General features: G+C 39.8%; 3 protein-coding genes across 10 annotated transcripts; 2 read left to right on the plus strand and 1 right to left on the minus strand.

The window, feature by feature from the left end:
* The first annotated feature begins 15 nt into the window (after positions 1 to 15).
* Positions 16 to 1,134, plus strand: cldn26 (claudin 26). Its single transcript, XM_049763773.2, has one exon. It carries the CDS (start codon positions 233 to 235, stop codon positions 887 to 889), a length of 657 nt encoding a protein of 218 aa, XP_049619730.1. The 5' UTR covers positions 16 to 232; the 3' UTR covers positions 890 to 1,134.
* Positions 1,135 to 2,627: 1,493 nt separating this feature from the next.
* LOC125994394 (apoptosis-inducing factor 3) lies at positions 2,628 to 14,111 on the plus strand. Of its 3 annotated transcripts, none has more exons than XM_049763721.2 (20): positions 2,628 to 3,022; positions 5,582 to 5,785; positions 7,205 to 7,418; positions 7,492 to 7,601; positions 7,691 to 7,800; positions 7,887 to 7,931; positions 8,000 to 8,096; positions 9,573 to 9,685; positions 9,898 to 9,984; positions 10,082 to 10,173; positions 10,249 to 10,379; positions 10,581 to 10,696; positions 10,772 to 10,843; positions 11,400 to 11,463; positions 11,783 to 11,859; positions 12,108 to 12,216; positions 12,280 to 12,378; positions 12,442 to 12,517; positions 12,606 to 12,710; positions 12,988 to 14,111. In XM_049763721.2, the coding sequence occupies exons 2-20, from the start codon at positions 5,755 to 5,757 to the stop codon at positions 13,028 to 13,030; spliced, it is 1,791 nt and encodes a 596-aa protein (XP_049619678.1). In that variant the 5' UTR covers positions 2,628 to 3,022; positions 5,582 to 5,754; the 3' UTR covers positions 13,031 to 14,111. The 3 variants fall into 3 exon arrangements, with proteins under 3 accessions (XP_049619678.1, XP_049619676.1, XP_049619677.1); XM_049763719.2 differs by having other exon boundaries at positions 2,631 to 3,022; positions 12,099 to 12,216; XM_049763720.2 differs by having other exon boundaries at positions 2,631 to 3,022; positions 5,623 to 5,785; positions 12,099 to 12,216.
* On the minus strand, positions 7,265 to 20,256 carry si:dkey-98f17.5 (uncharacterized protein LOC569123 homolog). 6 transcript variants are annotated; one of them, XR_007490610.2, is made up of 15 exons: positions 20,145 to 20,256; positions 19,464 to 19,575; positions 18,993 to 19,086; positions 18,566 to 18,620; positions 16,838 to 16,978; positions 16,616 to 16,776; positions 16,442 to 16,540; positions 16,125 to 16,270; positions 15,828 to 15,999; positions 15,566 to 15,678; positions 15,345 to 15,432; positions 15,122 to 15,181; positions 10,956 to 11,057; positions 10,257 to 10,333; positions 9,835 to 10,160 (listed from the first exon to the last, which is right to left on the minus strand). XR_007490610.2 is itself a non-coding variant. In XM_049763723.2 (13 exons), the coding sequence occupies exons 1-12, from the start codon at positions 20,254 to 20,256 to the stop codon at positions 15,128 to 15,130; spliced, it is 1,347 nt and encodes a 448-aa protein (XP_049619680.1). In that variant the 3' UTR covers positions 10,810 to 11,057; positions 15,122 to 15,127. The 6 variants fall into 6 exon arrangements, 2 of the variants coding, with proteins under 2 accessions (XP_049619680.1, XP_049619679.1); XR_007490607.2 differs by lacking the exons at positions 9,835 to 10,160; positions 10,257 to 10,333 and adding an exon at positions 7,265 to 7,404; XR_007490609.2 differs by having other exon boundaries at positions 9,835 to 10,333.
* Positions 20,257 to 20,777: the final 521 nt, after the last annotated feature.

The following is a 20,777-nucleotide window of genomic DNA, read 5'->3' on the forward strand; positions in this document are numbered from 1 at the left end:
GTTTCATTCATCCAAGGGTAGCCAGGCCCAGGATGCCATCGGCCCTATTAGGTTTCATTTAAAAGAGAGTTCATTGTCTTGATATTGAACACTGAAACAAAACAGTAGTTGTCTCCCTTTTTTTTTTTTTTTTAAATATAATTGAGCCTCAATGTTGGGGCTACATCAGCAGGTGGGCCAGGCTGTGAATTTTCAGAATGCACCTCTGCGAGGCACAGCGCAGTAGGCAGTGATGGTTCTCCTCACCACCAAAACTATGCAAAGGACAGCAGTCTTTGTCACCTTTGGGGGACTAGTGACCTCTTTCATCACCACCTTCCTTCCACTGTGGAAGACAATGAATTCAGACTTGAACGAAGTGGAAAACTGGTACTCAGGACTGTGGCACATGTGTCTCTACACGGAGGAGGTTGGCGTGCAGTGTAAGGCCTACGATTCCTTGCTGGGACTTCCTGTGGACCTGCAGATCTCCAGAGTGCTCATGTTGGTGTCCATATGCACCGGTGGTTTGGCTCTGCTCTTCGCCCTGCCAGGACTGGATGGGGTGCACGTGTGTTTGGACAAGTGTACCAAGAGGAGAAGCTTCCTGATTCTGGCCGGGGTGCTGTCCTGGGTGGCTGGGATCACCACACTGGCTCCAGTGTCCATCGTGGCGTACACCACAGTTGTGGAATTTTGGAATCAAGGTTTTCCTGACGTGATGCCGCGCTGGGAGTACGGAGAGGCCATCTTCTCTGGTTGGTTTGGAGGTTTGGCTTTGGTCACTGGGGGCACTTTGTTTTTCATAGCCGTGTGCATGGCCGACTATGAGCTGCGGACAACAAATGTGACCAACAGTCCACACGTAACGCACAGGATACGACAATACCGCAAGACCGAGGTTCTGTAAAACGTGTCACAAAAAAACGATTCCAATTAGAAAATCGGGTTTGACTTTACTGAATTGAATAGTTACATTAAAATGCGACTTGGACTCATGTGAGCTTGTGGACTTGGTTGATGTCTCATTTTTTATTTCCGTATATTGAACATACTGTGACATGTTTTAGATTTTTTTTTTCATTTTTAAGTAATTGAATTCCAGATAATCATGACAAAGCAATGGATTAAAATGTGACAACTGAGTGACTGTGATTTATGCAATAAATGATGGAGTTTTCATTTTAATAGCATCACATCAGGCAAACTGGAGAATCAAAATCTTACATCATTAATTTCAACTGGCTTTTATTGATTTATATGATCGTGAATCATAGGAGGAAAAAAAAACCACAAAAATGATTATAATGCTGAATGATTTGTTAACATCCAAGCAATTATAAATACATACAATATAATGTTGACATCGACAGAATGTGGTTATGCTTTCTTCCATGTGTAAGTGCTGGGTTAAAAAATGTGTTGCATTCCACAGCTGCAGTGTGATACAGTCTTGAATTTCTTGTGGATGGGGGGGGGGGGCTGGGCGAGGTCATGTACCTGGAGGTCATCAATGCACAATACTCTGGAGTGATGATTGCAATTCTCAAAACTCTTACTGACATTGACTGACAGGATATCGATCTTCCCTCCTTGATTCTTGAATGCAGAAACACTGGCAAGGATCACGGCAACCTGATGGCAGCTGATGCTGCATGTCGTTTATATATTTTCTACACTCGAAGCAATCTTGATGTCTCCTTCGCATGCTGTAGCATAATTCAATTAAAGTGTCTGACTGAGCACTGAGCTGATGTCTTGCTGCACTTTTATCAGCCTCCCGTGTCAAAAGAATTTGCAAGGGGTTGTCAGCGACCTTGTCTGAGAGGACATTACAGTATTCCTGATGATTAGACATATGCAGTTTTTTTTCATTTACAATACCTACTCATAACTGTGAGTTAAAAAAACACATAACACATGACTAAAATTCCAAATCAAATTGCATAACAGTAAAAAAAATCAAACAGGTTATTGAGAACTCATTTAAAATTGTCTTTCCGTCATTGAGCTACATATTTTGACCACAAACATATTTGCCAGTCAATTTTTATGTTATTTTTTTTTTCATGATGGTGTTCATGATGTGAATTTTAATTTAAGCATCAACAGTATTGTTGTATTGCAGGGGAATTATTTTACTGCTTTCAGGTTTGTAGCGGCAGTTAGGGGAAGGCAATTTTATGCCCCAAATCTAAGACCATGAAAGCACTTGTGTGAGGTGGGGGAGTTTTAAAATGAAAAAAATTCAAATCAAATGTCATATTTGATCAAACAGTCAGTAAGACCTGCGAGTAAAGCACATAACTAAAATAATCTGTGAAATAAATCCGCCCTCTCTATCCCCGGCTTGTGCCTTGAGTTGGATTTGTAACCAAACCACTGCGCCCGAAGAAAAACAACCAATCAGAGACCGAAAGCATGAACGATGGGGTCAACCATTTCTCCTGCACTCGTGGGCACTAATAAATCTAATACATTTGCATGCTTCTATTTGCAAAAACAAAAGCCGTGCATTGAGAAACTCTGAGAGAGAGAGACAGAGAGAGAGAGAAAGCGAGAGAGAGAAAGAGAGAGGGAGAGAGAGATAGTGCGTATGTGTGTGCTTGGGAGCAAGAGGAGTGGAGGGAGGTGGAGGGGACGGTGTGAATTCATGCTGTGTTAGCATCCCCTCAGCAACTCCATCAATACTGCATACAGCTAAGAAACTGGCAAAGGTCTTTTGTGCTGCAGTTGCAGGCTCGGCCAGCAAAAGAGAGCAACTCCCACGACCGGTCGGCCCAGTCTAGTCCTGCTACGGACGCACACACACACACACACACACACATACACACACGCACACACACACACACACACACGCGCACACACACACTCCAGAGCCTGTGCTGCATCAAGAAGGAGCAAGGAGGGACACACGGACTGGGAATACTCCAGAGGAGAAGAAACAGTCCCACAGAGGAAGCGGATTGTTGGGGACTGCTGCAAATATGTTCTCTGCACTGCACCGCTCCATGCACCTGCTTCATGACCACGGCTCTCTTTGGTAAGCTCTGCTTGACACATTTTGATCATCTAATTAGTTTATAGCAGGATGTGAAAGTAACTACATTCAACTTTAAAATATAAATGTTGTTCCAAAACAGTTCGCTGAGATGGATCTTGTTTATCGTTTAGGTTGGGGGGCATTATAATACAAGGAACAATTCATTTAAAATTTCAGAGCAACAAAACTTTAAATATTTTGTAGAAATTAAAATGTTTATGGAAGTTTGTTGCTGTTTGTTCACTTTGACTGTGAAGGAAAACAGTTGTATGGGGTAGAATGGAGGCTTAAAAGTGTACCATGTGACTTTGACATTATGTCAGAGAGTGTGCAACTATTTTGTTACATCCCTCAAAGAATGAATGGTAGAGGTCCCTGAATTTATTTTATAATTTATTGACTAGTGCAGAAAATAAAGCCACACTCAAGTTGTCTTTTCAATTTACCTAGCAATTTACCTAGCAACAGACTTAGAGACAAATTGAAGATGAATTGTGTCAGATTTTTTTTTTTTTAACTTCATACACGCAACAGTGACCGGGAACATTCGCATTGAAGCTAACATAAATTGAGATGTGTCATGACTGGCATTCCTATGTTTTCAAGCTCTTATTTGAAGATAAAATTGAAACTGTCTTAAACCTTTTTATAAACAATGCAGACAGCATGGGGAGAAACCACTTTTAAGGCAATTGGGGGATGATTCAAGTGCCTTATCTTGTATTTTATGAGCCAATTGGATTTGGAAATGAGGGAAACAGGTATGGTCAGTTATTTACTATGTGGCTGGATTGCAAAGAGCTCTTCATCATCAGGCTTGGTCAGTAACCGAGTGTGGGGACCAACATACCAGACAAGAAGTTGTAATTTAACAGTTCATTTGAACAGCTCTTTTTATTTAGCTTCCCTGCAAGTGAGTGTTTGAGCCATTGAGGCATTTCCTGTTCCGCTTAGATTTGATATTCAACACAGTTGTCTTCATCGTGCTATTGATGTGACATAATGAGACCATGACGAAAGCTACTTTGTTTTAGCTTCATCCTGAAATTTCATTTGGAGATTAAATACTGAACACCCAAATTTTGTTAACAGTGTATAATAATAAGAATGTGCTTTGACATGTGTGGAACGCAAATGTAGTTCTGTTTGAAGATGTGGACATTCCGCTCAGTTTCACATTGCTCAACATTCCTGCTTTTCTTGGTCACACCCAGGTTATGGATCAGGCAACCAAGCTGCTAATTCTCCCCCGACATTCTTGTAACTGGTTTTACATTTGTAGGGAAATGAGTGAAAGTGACAGCTTCTTTGCAGACTGGATTATGACCATTGCTTGGGGACGGGGCCCGACCAACACTGCCATTTGCGTCATATGTTGTGACAAACAAATCTGCTTAGCCTACTTTAGTTTGGAGAAAAAAAAATCTTAGGCCAAAAAAATATACAGCCACTTTTTATATTATGAAATTGTTGTTATTATAGAATTGTTGTTTCCTGATTGGCTTGAGTCGCTAATCCAAAAATTTGCTTCTACCAAGGTCAGTCAAAAATCTTTTTCCAACCAACTATTTGAAGTTGTATGTCCTATAAAAGCTCTTAAAAGATTTTCTAGCTCTCTTAACTTTATGTTGCTACTGTGCTCTCATAGAAATGGCAACAGGCTTTATTAGTTCCTTTGTGGGAAAATTATACTTGTATAGTTTCAAAACAGACAGTACCCGTGTAAGGAGAACAAGCCCAGAACATCCATGTTGTTTTTTTTCCGAATCGTAAAATGGACAATCGACAAGAGTAGGGAAGGCAACAAGTAATTAATTAAATGCAGTCGAGAATGATGCCTTCAATCGAATTGAGTATACCTATTACGTAAACACAGTTGTAAATAATACAGTATTTACAATACAGCGGTCTTTCAAAGGATTGGTGAATTCAGTGCAAAACTGCTGCAGTATGTCATTAAAAGGCGTCTTTCACCAGTAAGTAACTTTGCAAAGTTGATCGGTCTCAGCAGCAGAGGAGGCCGGTGGGTCACAGTGGGGATCTTTCCACTTCTCATTTAGAACTTTGCAGTGCACGCTCCCACTGAGCTTCGCACACTTTTCCCCCCCTTCGCTGAAGTTCAAGGACATTAAGATGTGCTCAGAATAGCAAGTAGCTCTTTTGGTTTTTACTTGACTTGCTAATGGACGGCTGCACGTTGGCTGCACGTTGCACGATGCAAACACATTCAAACTGGCCCGAGCTCGGTGGGGAGTCGATGTACCAGAGTGGAAAGAGATGGGAGCGCAATTTGGCAACAAAACATGGGAGGTTTTGAAACTCGAGGGGCCCCTCGCTTTCCTTTAATGTGACAAGAAACTTAATAGGTGTCGAAGTGCAGTTAATATTTAACTCTGCAATATACAAGGTGTTAACTGATGTTGTCAATTAGCTGAATTGCTTCCTTTCGAAAATCATGACACAAAGCAAACATGAGGAAAAACTTTGCTGTGATTGTTTCACAAATGATGAAAAGGTACAGACATGTTGTTGATGTGATGCTCTCTTGTATCCATGCAGATTATGTGGAGGGACTGACAATGTCCATTGTGGACCTGCAGGTTTTCATCCCTTCACTTCTGTGACACCACTGCAGTCGTGGGTAGAGGATCCGACCCAAACTCACATCCCCTCATCTCTCTCTCCCCCTCCCTCCCACCTCCCCCTCGGTTTCCAACAATCCTGAGCCCACCATGGGAGGATGCTTCTCCAAACCTAAACCAGGTGACCGACACCAGCTTTGTTAGTTAAGAACTAATTTAGTAAATGTGCTAAATATTGATCTCATAAAGGAAGTCACTATTTTAACGGCTTTCCATTTGGGATGATTTTTATGGATACCAACCCGCCTTCATACAGGATTATGCGCAGCCTTTTATATAGTACAACCTACTCTGCTTGCAGTTTAGTGTTTCACGGAGGAGGAATTTTAATGCTATTTTGGCATCTTACTCAAGCGGATTACATATACATGAATATGAAAAGGTGACATTGAGTGTGCTATTTGAGTTCCTGTATTTCTGGCCCGATTGGAAGATGAGCGTGCATTATTCTAGGTAATAAAAAAAAAAAAAGTAACGTGCCGTGCCAGAGATGCTCGGCTGGCTGTAACTTCCCTCAGCCACACCCCTTCGTTACCGTAATGTCTGTCACCTACTTCCTCTTGTTACCTTGTGTATTTAAACCCTGCCCGTGTGTTACTCCCTTTTGGTGTCTACTGTTGTCTTCCGTCCCTGTCTGCACCCAGTGTCCTGTCTAGTTTTCACCCGATCTTGTCAGGCAGCTCACGGTCAGAATTTTGTCTGTGTCCAAGTGCTGTTGGTCTGTCTGTCTGTTTACTAGCTGTGAGTCTCTATCCCGTCTGTGTCTTCGTTGCCAACTTTCCTCCCTTCCAATTCCCTTTTTCCCTTCAATAAACCCTGGTCCAAGCTGCTTTTGGTCACCCTGGCTCAACTAATTTCCTGACAAAAAAAAACTGTTTGCATTAAACATCATCTAAAAGAGGTAATGTAAATTGTTAAATTTTATTGTAAAAAGTAATTGTTACTGACAAATTTCCGTGTATCCTGATGTCTCATTTTAGCAAGGCGTCCATCAGATTCCCTTCAACTCTAGAGAGCGTGTGTTTTTTTTTTTTTCCTGTTCTCCACACTATTACAATTTTCCGTTTGTTTTAATTAAGACTTACTCAGCAGGAGAAAATTCCAGCCAGATTACTTTGTAAGACCTGGACAATGAGCACATTTTCCAGCCAAACAAATAAAGCCTGCTACATTTAAAAAGACAACCAAAAAAACTCAACCATATTTTCATGCGCACTTTGATTTTAATGTAAATCAGTTTAAATGACTGACACTTTTAAAGGACTCATTTTTCAAATAAATCACTCAAAAATTTATGACAGCTAACTAAAAGAAAAGCAAATACAGGTGGACAAGTTTGCCCTTTAAATGAGTCCAGTCACCCTTCTCCTGCTTTCATTTGTTCCACTTGTGGAGATGTCAGACTTCATTTGTCCTTTATTTGCGTCCAGACGGCAGCCTGGACGAAAATCGCTCCTGTAATGAGAGAGGACAAAAAAGTCACTCCAATGCTCATTCATGCTTTCCGCTATTTGCTAAATTGGCAATTTGTGTTGTGCAGTTGAAGTCAAAGTGGAACTGTCTCTCCTGGAAAACGAGAAAGAGGTGGATGGCCTTTCACCTAATGGCAAGGCGAGTCCATTTGCAGACTGCAGACCAAACGGGGCCCTCGGACACAGCTCGGACGACGACTCCACCTTGCTCCACGCTTACCACAAACCACGGGATTATGTGGAGGCCTCCGTCTGCCATGTCAAGGATCTGGAAAATGGACAGTGAGCAGAAGAAACATTATATTAAATGCAGTAACCAAAAAGTTGAAGTCAATCGATGAATATTATGTTCCAGGATGCGAGAGGTTGACTTGGGAAGTGGCAGAGCGTTGTTGATTAAACAACATGGCGAGTTCTCAGCAATGGGCCACAAGTGTCCACATTATGGTGCTCCGCTCGTCAAAGGTATAAATAATAATGTTGAAGAGCGCCAACCATGTGACCTGATTTGATTTCTTTTGAGCATTGAGGAAACGGGTTGTGTGGTTTGCAAGGTGTGCTGTCAAAAGGACACGTGCGCTGCCCGTGGCACGGCGCCTGTTTCAACATCGCAACGGGCGACATCGAAGACTTCCCCGGCCTGGACAGCCTGCCGACCTTCCAGGTGACCTTCCCATCTCGAAGCGTCTCTTGACACATTTCCTGCCTTCTCAGAGCATGTGTGTACATGCGTATGCATGTTTGCTTTAGGTCAGAGTTGAAAAGGACAAGGTCATCATCCGAGCAAACAAGCAGGTAAATTAGCAGCAGAAACTAAAGGAGAATGATAAACCAACTGATTGAGACTTTTACAACTTTTTCAGGCTCTTCAGCTGCAGAAACGCTCAAAGGCCATGGCAAGATGTTCTGCAGTTATTAATTCCAGCACAGCCTTCACTAATGTTCTAATTATTGGATCAGGTCAGTGTGTCGTGCTCTCTTCATGTCCAACTTTCCAAAGTATTTTAGGGGGGGAATTCAAAATGTTTGAATCAACAACAGAAATTTGATCCATGAATTGACCGATGCTTTTCCAAGATGTCTCATGATGTCAAAATGTTAACACCACGATGCACTAAATTTAGTGTGATAGGGAATTTCCCATTCAGCCTGAAATTTCAGCCCAAATCTGAATACCCTAAAGCTTTTTGTGAGTTGCGTACCAAACAATGATGAGTTGCAATCAACAGTATTCAGAATCTCAGTATTAGAATATATTTTCTGCGTGCAGTCTATTATTTCTCCGCTTATCGAGGCCGGTCTTTCTTTTTTCAAAAGTAACCCAAAATAAAAGTAAAACATGCAAGCAGCATTAAGTGGTTTGATGCAGATCTCATGAGATGTGCTGATGTCTTGCTTGACGTCAGTGTGACGGCGAGTTAAACTCTGTGCAAACTTTGGAGGCACATTTCATATTTTTGTTTGCATTCCAAAGTGTGCAACCTCCTGGGTGTTTCCACTTAAGTTCGCAGGATCCACTATTTATAAAGCGTCCCGTCAGATTGTACTACTCACGGCCACTAGGGGTCGCAAGCGTGGCATCAGAAAAGTGCAACATGCTATACTATTCGGTGTATTATACCATACAGATGCATCTCGATACATTTGAAAATCGTAGATTTTTTTTTTTTCAGCAATTCTACTGAAACACTGTAAGATGCACGTACAATACAGAAAGCCACTTCTTCCCTATTTTCTAATTATAATGGGTTTTAAGTTATGTTGTATTTTTATTAGGACTATCACTATCAAATATTTTCAGAAATAAATCGGTTATTCTATCAATTTTATTTTGCATGAAAGTACGTTACAAAAACTTTATTTTCTGATTACTGTTTGTACACCAATTATTTGGTGTCATTGTTAAGTAATAAAAACTAAGCAACAATTAAGCAATATCACATGAGCAGAACTGACGTTGTACTCAGCAAATGTTTTAAAATTGATTTGGTTCCTAGTTTTCCAAAGTAAAAGCGCCTTTTAGCAATCATCTTACTTTGATTGAACATAAAAACTGATTGCTGTTTATATGAAGGGATAATCGATTAATAATTACTGTTAACACGCTTAAATCTGAGGATTGTGACAATGTGAAGTTAAGGAATGACTAAACAGTTATTTGATTATTGATTTCTCAATTAATTTATAATCAATTAGTTGTTGATAAATTTTTGACAGCTCAAAATTTCATTATTATTTTGCGATTGCATATTTGGTGTTTATCTTCATCAAATTATTTAAAAACTAAAATCATGAATCCAGTCCATGGAAACCAACTTGAAAATTGAACTACTGAAATAAATAAAAATTTCCATGGTAGTCAAAATGAACTCATCAATCACAAGAAATTCATCAGGGGGTTTGCAGCCCAATCAGTGAAGGTCAACATATGTGCAGGTCCAGCAGGTCTAGTGTGTGCAGAGACGCTGAGGCAAGAGGGATTTACAGACCGCATCATCATATGCACCATGGACAGACATCCTCCTTATGACAGGCCAAAACTGAGTAAGGTTTGTACACAGAAAAAGTCATACGTAGAACAAGCTGGTCCAGGCATTAATGTTTTGTTTTGAAAAATAATTGCTACAAGTATATTTATGATGGCCTTGATAACATCCCCAGATTGTTTTTGTTGGACTCAGAAATTGTGGGAGAGAAGTTGTTCCTTTAACAATCTCTTTATTTAATAAACGCATTCAGCACTAATGTACTAACCCCTCAGTCCCTAGACAGCACAGCGGAACAGCTGAGGTTGCGTTCCACGGACTTCCTGCAGGATCACGACATTGAATTGCTCACAGAAAAAGAGGTGAGAGGTGGTGAACTCACAATCAGAGTCGCAGTTTAAAATAGTGATTTACAACAGTTTGTATACTTCTCAAAGTTGACACTTGTATTGTCTGCAGGTTGTGGCCATAGATGTGAAGACACACTCCATCACATTTGAAGAAGGCTTGAAGATGGAATACAGAAAACTCTTTATCGCTACAGGCAACAAGTTAGGGGGAAAAAAAACCTCATGTTTTTGGTTTTGCTTGAAATAATCCAATAATTTTAATTTGCTCTTTAAAAGACCCAAACCTCTCAACTACAAGGGCGAAGATGTCAGGAATGTGTTTCACCTCCGAACGCCTGAAGACGCCAACAGCATAGCGAGGCTGGCCAACAACAAGAACGCTGTCATTGTGGGAACATCTTTTGTCGGTAAGCACTCGAGTGTCGAATGTTGATTTCAAAATGTTATCTAGCCCTTTCAATTCAATTTCATTTCGAGTTGGTTGATAGAAAAGCTACAATTTCAAAATGTTATCTCGCGCTTTCCATTTGGAGTTGGTTGATAGAAAAGCTAATGCTGTCACAAATTTGTTTTTACGCGTATTTCTCATTCATTTCTCTTTTGTGCAGGTATGGAGGTGGCTGCCGCTCTGACTGACAAGGCCCACTCTGTCTCAATCATTGGGATTGAGACAATCCCATTTAAAAAAGCCCTCGGTGAGAAAGTAGGCAAAGTCCTAATGAAGGTATGTGCGCTATCAACTGAAAATACAAAGTCCGCCTTCATTTCTGTGTCACATCTATGTTGATGTTCTCTGCAGCTCTTTGAAGCAAACAGGGTGAAGTTCTACATGTTGAATGAGGTATCAGAGATGATTGGCCATCATGGACAGGTATTCCGAAAGTGAGAGACACAGCATGAGTTGCATTACTCACACATCATGTATCTTCAAATTGGAATCATCTAAACTAGAATAATGCAGAACGATGCTAAATTTGTCTGACCTGCTTGAAAAGAAAACATGGTGTTGAAGGCCATGCTGCTCCACTCCCAGGCCTTTAGATGCAGCCCCATCTACTGGATTACTTGGCCCAAGTGCGAGTGGACTGCAACAGAAAATAGTAGTTAGCACTCTCTAGTTTCTATTGCTGTTGTTCTTATAAGGGCAGAGGCCTGCTGTAAACGAAAGTGAGTGTAGTATTTATATCAAATATTTTTAATTTTAAATATTTATTTTTATTTTTGTTCATTTGTATTTTTTTTTCTATTTTGTTAGATTTCCTATGTTAAAAATATATCTTATTGGGCGCCATTTTCCGTGACTGATCTATTTTTGACAACATGAGTGAATTGTTGCTTTTACTTTTTGCACGTTTATTATAGGCGCATACAATTCTTGTTTGGGAAAAAAAAAACGTGCCGGTGAAAAATGTGTTTTGTTCCTTCAGCTGAAGGAGGTGGTGCTGAAGAGTGGCAAAGTGCTGCGAGCGGATGTTTGTGTCATTGGAGCGGGTGAGCGAGTCAATATTTAGGTTACGTTTTATTGCGAAATATTTCAGGTAGCATCTGTAGTTTTTTTTTTTTTTTTTAATCTAATATCGAGATGATAAGAATAACTAGACAGACACGTGACTTGGCACTTTCTAAAAGCCAGTGGCAGCTGAGCAAACATTTTCTCCCCCTTAGATTTATACAGAATGTTTCCAGGATGAAAAGTTGGTCTCTTTTCTACTATTTGGACAACTCTTCTTGACTCGACAAAACTGACATGTTGAAAACGAGAAACATTACACCCGCATGTTAGTGTGCTCACTGCTTTTTCCTCCCGCAGGATGTGTTCCTGCAACAAGCTTCTTGAAACAAAGCGGCATTCACGTGGATTCAAAGGGCTTCATCACTGTCAACAAGGTATTTTGCGACACATCAACCTGCTTCATGGCGGAATTCTTCTCTCAAATTGTCTTTTAAAAAACAGTAAGGAGGAATTTTGTGGTTCTTCCAACAAACGTGACTAAGAAAAACTATTTGCTCAATTTCTTGGCATCCTTGGCGTTGTCGAGGGCTTCTCTGATCTCCTTTGACTGTTAATGCGATTTTGAAGATGTTGGTTGAAGATCAAATGGACATGTCGTGTCGCTGTCTCTGAGATGATGCAGACAAATGTGGATGGGGTCTTCGCTGGGGGAGATGTGGTGACCTTTCCATTCCCGCCACGCAACAATAAGAAGGTTAACATCCCTCACTGGCAAATGGCTCACGTGCATGGTGAGTGGGTCATGATTGTTTTAATCTGGTGAGGTCATGCTTTTCAAGTTTTACTTACAACAGGAAGAGTCGCAGCTCTAAACATGCTGGGCAGAGTCACTGAGGTGAAAACAGTGCCTTACTTCTGGTCAGCCATGTTTGGGAAGACCATACGCTATGCAGGTGTGTTTACTGGAAAGTGTGTGTGAGCAATTTCTTATTAATATGAGGCGTCTTTGTGTCAAGGTTATGGGGATGGATTTGATGATGTCATCATCCAAGGCGATCTTGATGAACTGAGATTTGTGGCATTTTACACGAGGCAAGTTTCTTTTAGTTATGCAACTTTATTACTATAGAGATTTGAATTCATTGGCACGTTAACATCGTTTCTTTGACCTCATTCACAGAAGCGAGGAGGTGGTTGCAGTGGCCAGCATGAACTACGATCCCATTGTGTCCCGAGTGGCTGAGGTCTTGGGATCCGGAAAGACGATTAAGAAACGAGACGTAGAGTAAGTCTCTATCCAAGACTTAAACCCGGTCGTGATTATAATAGTCTTTATATTCTGTAGAGTTCTCAAGCTTTTGAAGGGAAACAACAAATGTGAAGGCAGTAGCTTCATCACATGACAAATGGAAGACTGGGATTGATTTACTGAAACATTTCGAGTAGTACAAAGTTGACAGTCAATGTTGCATGACTCAGGTTAGACGTATGAAGATGTAATCAAGTAGTTTTTATGGAAGATATTACTGGACCATTATGTTTCTGCTGGTTGTTGGATGCAGGACTGGAGACATTTCCTGGTTGATTGACAAGGGCTCCCAATAACTTCACATGTACACACGCATGAACCAAGCGTGCACTGGAATTTTGGATGCAGATACTAAATGGTGCGGAGACAAATGGCAGCTATTCCTTCTTTGAGGACTGCGACTGTTCAAAATACTGAATTGTCACGGAGAGACTCTCTGACCTGAAAGCGCTGAGTCAGCGAGACTTTGGTGACCCGACTTGTCATGTTTCAAGCAATAGTGGATTCAGCTGTCATCAACATGTACACTTTGTTTATAATGGGCATTGGCGTTTTATATTAACAATATTAGCTATAATCCTGAATGCGCTGCACTGCAACTCTAAATAGAACTTCTATTTGAGATGATTTTTTTAAAGTGATGGAATGATTGCATACAAGTCTCTTACCTGCATGATATAGTTTTAAGATAGTCTTCACAGATCCCTTCAGTAGGTTCACATGCATAATCCAATGAGATCCAATACAACAGGATGAAATTTTGTAATGGATCTCATTTGAATGTACAAGTGAACCGATGTGTGATTATGGAAGACACACGCAGCTTTAATCTTTTCTTGATTAAAATTGACATTTTATTATTGGCTGTCTTGCTAGATTACTCAACAAAATTTGATGTCTTTGATTTGACATTCATGCTTGTATGGCAAATTTTTAAGTATTGTCTAGCACAATACAGGATGCTGATCATGATGATGCTAATTGCTAATAGCAGTGTCCTCCAGTGGGATGTTTTATTACTAACTCAGGGAACTAAGGTTTGTGGCCTCCATGGGTACCCTGTATTTTTTTTTTTTCAAGAAAGAAATTTGTTGGTTTCATTTTTCTTTTCCAGTTATTACATCTTCTTTGGTTCTGTCCGTATGAATTCAAGACACTGGTAATGTACTTCTGTACTTCAGGGTAAAATGGAATGTTGAAAAAAAAAAAAAAATATATATATATATAGTATATATTGTTCCTCCTACAATGGAGTATGGGTGGGATTTTTTACAACTTTGAAATAAAGGTTTTCTGCTTCACAGAATCCTCCATGACTCCATTTGCTAATTAAAAAGTAAAACACAGAAGAAAAATAGGTCAGGAGAAAATATTTAATGAGTTCATGTGTGCGTTTGAGATATTACATTCTTTGAGGCAGAAAGCTATTTCTATATGAATGGAATTTCTTCCTCCTAATTTCACACCACAAAGACACATTTAAATATACTGTATACAATTTAAACTCACTAAGATCACACACCCAACACAAATGGATAGGGTATTACATAATTTAAAAAGTTGAAATAAAAATATACCTGCACATTTGCCTTTGATGTCATGATACAATAGACCAGAAATATTGCTGGCACTGAAAAGTCAGTTTTAGGCCTGGAGTGTCTTTTTAGAGTACAATTTTGTTTTTAATAGCTTGACAAACAGTGGTCTGTTATTTGCGTCATAAAACAAGACACATCTTAAGACAAGATGAAACTTGTAAACTGTTAATTTACACTTTATTGATGCACTCATGACTGCATAGCAATTATTTAGTTTTAATAATAGTTCTTTAAAAACACTCAATGTAATGATCTCCAGTATGAGCGATTACTCTTTAAAAACACATTACATTATAAAATGTACTGTAAAATATATATTACATATAATATATTACAAGTGTTTTAACAAAGCATCATTATTTGTAGAAAATATTAACATGTAATATAATGTGATTTTTTTCAAGTGTTTTTATAAATACAGACCTCTCGGTTAAACAATTTGTCTGGTTTGAGAACAGATTTTTTTTGCACCCTGTAAGCAGGTCAAATCTTTGATGAAATGAGCATTTGTAAACTAGCTACATTGATGAACTCTACACTGTCAAAAGATATTCACATTTGTTTTCTTTTCAGTAAATGACCACAATCACAGTCTCTTGACTATACTAAACAGCAAAGGCACTTGCTAATATCCACAACACTCTTGGCTGCATTATTTGGTGAATGATTATCAGTATCTTTCCAAACTTGCTAGAGTTTCGTCACAGACTACAAACGTATTTTGTCCCAACAAGTGGCTTTTGAGCACCATGCAGATATACACACATATGTGAAGAACATTCATCTTACCCAGGGTCAAAGGTCATATTCCGCAGCACACTGTTGAAGGTACCACTCATACAATTTGCCCTGTGGAGTGAATGAAATGTAAGACACAAGTTCACAAATTATGAGGTGGATATGTGTAAGCCTAAAAATGCATGTTATAAATAGACAAAAATTAAAGACATTTTATACGGCTGTAGCAGAAGTGAAGTTAAGGGCTTTTTAAGTAGCCAGAGTGAAGTCTTACCTTCTTGGTTCTGACGATATCCCGGATATAATCATTGTACTCTGTCATTTTTCTCTTCTCCTTCTTTGTTAAAGTCTTGTATCTTTGACTACAGGATGAGACAGACTTGGAATTAAATTATGTAAGTATTTCACAAAAAAGTGCAACTCCTAAAAAATATATATACTGTATTTACTATATGCTTATTTCTACTCATGTGAGAGTTTGTGGTAAATATTTACCCAGAAAAATGTTTGGCGAGGAAAAAAAAGAAGTAGCAGAGGGCTCCAAAAAACATTAAAAACACAATTTGTCCATCTTCTGGTATCCAGTCCCATACGTACATCACTATTCCCTGTATGCAGGAACAAAGTTGCAAAAGGCACGTTTTGTATAAGTTTTGATTAACATTAAGTGAGGTATTCATTTAATAATACAAGGTCATCAGACTGTGCAGGTGTACCTAAAAAAAAATGTTCAATGAATATAAGTGAGATGACTCACAGTGCAGATGAAAAGGGTTTGTGCCAGCCCTTCTCCCATCAGCTCACTTAGCTGCTCTTTGGAGAAGGTGCTCACAATGAAACTAAGGATGAAGACAAGAGGAAGGAAGACTCCCAAAGCACCGCATACAAGCGAGTTCAGGCGGACACTTTTATTGTAAGTGGCATCAGTCCTGCAAAAAAAGGAGGATTCAGTGTCACTGGTATTGTACAGTGTACACTTCAAACGTTTATCTACTGCACATTTGACCAGGTTTTAAGACAACAAAATGGGTTTTGACCATTTTATATTTTTCACCTGTCCTGTTGTAGTCTGTCGCTAATGGTGGAGCAAATTAAATCACAGTCTTTCTCCAATTGGTCCAAAGTCCTCTGCACAGCTTGGTTGATGGTCTTTTCGATGGTCTGACACACTGCGTCAATCTGGTTCACACAACGGCTTGGCTGAAAGAGAGCAAAAAAAAAAGATTACACCTTCAACTTGGTGATAATTTGCATCCGGAATGTCAAAGAGCCAGGCAGAAGCTGCACTTGATCATTAAGTGGGTATCATTTTTGATTGTGCTGGTTGGTGGTTTACATGGACTGAAGAAAACAATGCAGACTGAAGTTTACCTTCTGTGGGTTAGGAATATATATAGTTGGCATTTCAAAGCCACATTTGTTGAGACCTGGGCGGCGGCACAGTTCCTGGACAATCTGCATCATCACTCTCTACAAAAAAATATATACAGTTTATATACAATATATCAGCCATTTATCGAAAAAGGTGACTATCCATTCAGATACCTGTCGATCTGTTTCCCTTCCGGCCTCATCGGCCTTGCTGAGGTAGAACAGCAGTTTGTCTCCACATTTCTCACTCAGTTTCTCCACAATGTTCAATGTGCGCTTACACAGGGCCTGACCCATCGGGTCGAAGAACACAAATACCAGATCGGACTGTTCTCCTGCACGGAAATAACAGTTGTCACCTCGGGCTCAAACATACAGTGTATTATGCAGACTCACCCAGCCATGTGATAGCGCTGTTGACATTAAAAGGGTAAATCATGTCCCCGTCCACCAAGCCAGGCGTGTCCACAAAAGTCACAAGGCTGAACTTTTTCTGCTTGGATGTGGAGATCTCTGCAGACAGGTAGTCCAAAACACCTGGAATATCCAATAAAACAGGACTACATAGATGGCATACAGTCACAATATTTACCTAAAGGATCATTTTAAAAAGAGAGAGACTATTGTTCTGTTTTAATAATAATAATAATAATAATAATAATACATTCTATTTATGGGCGCCTTTCAAGGCACTCAAGGTCGCCTTTTGCACCTTTTGAGCTTTTAAAACTGCATAAAAAATATTTTAAAACATCTATATAAACACAACTAATGCATCATGACAATTCCTGGATGACAAAAATGGACAACAGCAATTTCCACACATCCTGTCAATGAATTTGCCAAGTCAGTTTTTCACCACTCTCTGCGTAGAGAAGTCTGTTGTCATGGTTACACACAACAGCTCTTCAACTGGCAGCTTTAGCATTGGGCGTGGGACATAAAGCTAGCCAGTGAAGAACGACTGTGAGGCAACGCACTGAGCTTTCAATACACCCACCAGAACAGGACCACTATTGAGATGTACCCAACACACACACAACTATTGACACCCTCCCTCTACACAAACACACACACACTCAGAGCGAAGCAGGTGTTAAGAGGCCGCACAATTTACATCCTTGTGCTGCGCACAGCAGAGATGGTGGTAACGCCATATTAGCATTCCTCATCAGCGGAGCCACTTCATATATAGGGAAGCAAATAGACATATTTTTCATGCAGCATCCCGCTGATACGTGACATGGCAAGACAATTGTGCTTCTCCAACATACTGTAATGTCCAAAATATGCACCCTTAACCCACTCTTAACAAATATGAAATATCAATAATATTGCCCCATGGACTCTCTTAAGAGAAGAAACAGCAGCGACTTTTCTCAAGGGCTTGTAAGTGATAAAGTTCCCCCATAGATCCTGTGTACGATGCTGCAATAATGCTGAGGGAGAAGAACTTCTTGTACCAGTCAGGTCCAACGAAATGCATTTACTGAATAGTAAAATGAACTTCAGAGATAGGGTCAGACACATGATTTTAAAGCATAGCCCAAAAGAAATCATCATCATCATCAGCTTCTCCCATATGCCCCTATACTGTATTTCTGATGAGTCATCTTCAGTTGCTCTGCAGCGTAAACATATGCGCTCTTCTATAGGGTGTTTCCGAGCAGCGGCATTGACGTTCAAATAAAAAAAACATGCTTGTATTCCAGATCAGAGCTGTCGGCTTGGCGAAGTTCCGCACCACGGAGCGGTGCGGGGCTGTCTCTGACGGTTCTCAGCAGCTCCTCTCGCCTTCTCCCCACCGCCCTGTTTCTCTCACCATGCCGCCAGCACCCAGTGAACCTTCAATGCCACTGCACAGACATACATCACTGCTCTCCCCCCACCCCACCACCTTCTTTTAACCTCCCCACCCATGCATCCCCACCACGTCACTCCCTGACACAATCGCCTCGCCATTCTCAGGCTCTGGACCACAGCTGACGCATGGAGAACAATTGTCTTGATTTATTTGCGCTAGTCAGAACTATTTCTTCTATAATCAACACAACTCGTAAAAAAATAATAATAATAATAATAATTGATGTGTCAAATTATTTATCCATCCAAAGTATGGCTTACCTTTGAACTCAAGGAGCGGTCGAAAATGGGGGTAAAGATGTAATGTTGCATTCCCCTGTGAAAAAGAGAGAGACAAAGAGAGAGTGTCAGCAAGAGAGAACGAGAGGGGTAGAATTGATCTTCAGTAGTTTTCTGAGCAGCCAGCCCTCTCTGCTGCAAGTGCTTGCACTACTAATTATTCGGTTTCATCTTCTAAATCGCAGCAGGAGAATATGTGAAGGCAAGGAAGATGCCTGCTGAGTTAGTTTCTACTTTTGCTGTATGAGTGTATTCAGTATTGCTTATGATGTGGGCAGATATAACTGTTTTGTCACTCACAGTGGGGATTGGCTGGTTTAATTACTAATGAATGGGTGTCTTCATCAACCTTCACGAGAGGTATACAAATTTCGCAACAACAAGCTGGACTGGAGCATTCACTTCTTACCGTCAATGATTCTCTTTTGCGCCCACTTGTGATGAATGTGAAGCCCTGTGTTTCGATGGCAACCCCAGTTTTTTGGATATGCTCTTCTACGTACCTGGAAAAAAAAGTCAATACTTCAGAATTCCTCAATGTTTGAATTAGATTTGGCAGGAATTTTAAGTTGGGCTCTTTAGACATTAGAACAGAAGCTACACAAGAGTTAATATATTTATACTTAGGTTTTAAATGCCCAATTATCTCTCTGATTGTGTTCACCTTTTAAATTAGAAAAAAATACTTTGGATGATAATCAATAACGGAAATTTATTTTTTTTACAATGTTCATTATTAACCTGAATAATAACTCAGTAAACTTGCTTTCAATACAAAGACATCACACATGAAACACTTATTGAACACTTTGGAATTGGAGCATAAGATAGGTGAGATACCAGTAAATAGATGAGATGTTAGGCAGCCATTGAAACTTACCAGTTAATGAAGGAGCTCTTTCCTGCAGAGTGGTTCCCCATGATCATCACAATAATCTTTTTTCTGGGGGGCAGGAGACGCACTCCAAGGCTGCTGGCAATTTTGACCAGGCCTTGAAGATAGTAAATAGTCATCAGTAAAACCCTAACCCATTTTCATTGAATGCAATCCAAGTGAAAAAAATAAAAAGTCAATCAAGTGACATTATTAATTAAGATGATAGATGTATTATACATGTCATACATGTCAAAAATTCGGATCATAAAGCTTTGATGGAGAACTGGACTCTGTAATAATGCAATATTAATTCTAGTTGACAGTTGAAACAGTGAAATGTCAATTTCTCGCGGAAGCCTAATCTTGAACTGTACTTTGATGTTGAGAATTTTTATTTTATATTTAATAGGGGCTAAATCAACTTGTCTGCAGTAGATGAGTCCAAGTGCAATATGACAGCCACTTTGGAGGACCGGTGTCCAATGTCAAATGTCACATGCTGGCACAACTGCAAACACATGAAGCTATACCTTTTCATATGTTCATCGTGCACCACTAACCTTCGCAACCGCAGAGAACATATATTTTTTAATAATATATCTAATATTGTACCATCGTAAAAGGACTACCTGTTCATGTTTATTGTGCAAACTTAGCTCCAAACTTGCGTTTTTTATGATTTACCGTTTTCGCTGTCGATATACAAATTGTGGCATTCTTTGAGTATCCTCTCACTCGGTGAAGTGATAGCAGACTCCAAAGGGTTGGCCACCGAGCGAGGCTTTCTGGCCGCCATGACCAGACCACGGGCACCAGCCTGTTTACGCACGGCTCCGCCCAGCCTCGATCGGGGAAGGCTTTCAGTGTTACACCACTGCATGATTTTAACGGGAATAGCACGCCCTCTTGTGGCTATATTTTTTTATTACACACGGTTGTGCCAGGAGACATTGTTGCACTGTTCTGTGGGAGCTTTATTTATGTCAAAAAGAAATATAAATGTTTTAAATGTTTACATGTTTAAACATTTAAATGTTTATCTATTTATTAAATTGGTTAGGTGCAATACTGGTTAGCACATATGATGCACAGTTCTGAGGTTTTTGGGGTTTCAAACCAGATGAAATTTAAGTTCTGAATTATGAGGGAAACATTACTAGCATTATCATCTTTGTGGGGGGTGTAAATATAATTTTTGATACAACTCTTACCTTAGGATTGGGGAATATAGGGCCTATATGTCTAATTCTGCTTTGATGTTATTGTTTTAATCAGAAAGAAAAGATGGGCAATGTCTTAAATTTATTTGTCTTAGTG

This window comes from Syngnathus scovelli, chromosome 3, assembly GCF_024217435.2.
Source record: "Syngnathus scovelli strain Florida chromosome 3, RoL_Ssco_1.2, whole genome shotgun sequence".
Classification (NCBI taxonomy): Eukaryota; Metazoa; Chordata; class Actinopteri; order Syngnathiformes; family Syngnathidae; genus Syngnathus; species Syngnathus scovelli.

Bases quoted from the DNA above. Each gene is read 5' to 3' on its own strand.
- cldn26 (XM_049763773.2), top strand. From the start codon at position 233: ATGGTTCTCCTCACCACCAAAACTATGCAAAGGACAGCAGTCTTTGTC.
- LOC125994394 (XM_049763719.2), top strand. From the start codon at position 5,755: ATGGGAGGATGCTTCTCCAAACCTAAACCAG. The intron at 7,801-7,886 runs GTGACCTTCCCA...TGTTTGCTTTAG, and splicing joins ACAGCCTGCCGACCTTCCAG to GTCAGAGTTGAAAAGGACAA. The intron at 11,464-11,782 runs GTGAGCGAGTCA...TTCCTCCCGCAG, and splicing joins TGTTTGTGTCATTGGAGCGG to GATGTGTTCCTGCAACAAGC.
- si:dkey-98f17.5 (XM_049763723.2), bottom strand. From the start codon at position 20,256: ATGGCGGCCAGAAAGCCTCGCTCGGTGGCCAACCCTTTGGAGTCTGCT. The intron at 16,979-18,565 runs GTAAGCCATACT...TGGATATTCCAG, and splicing joins ACCGCTCCTTGAGTTCAAAG to GTGTTTTGGACTACCTGTCT. The intron at 16,777-16,837 runs GTGAGTCTGCAT...ATTTCCGTGCAG, and splicing joins CAGCGCTATCACATGGCTGG to GAGAACAGTCCGATCTGGTA.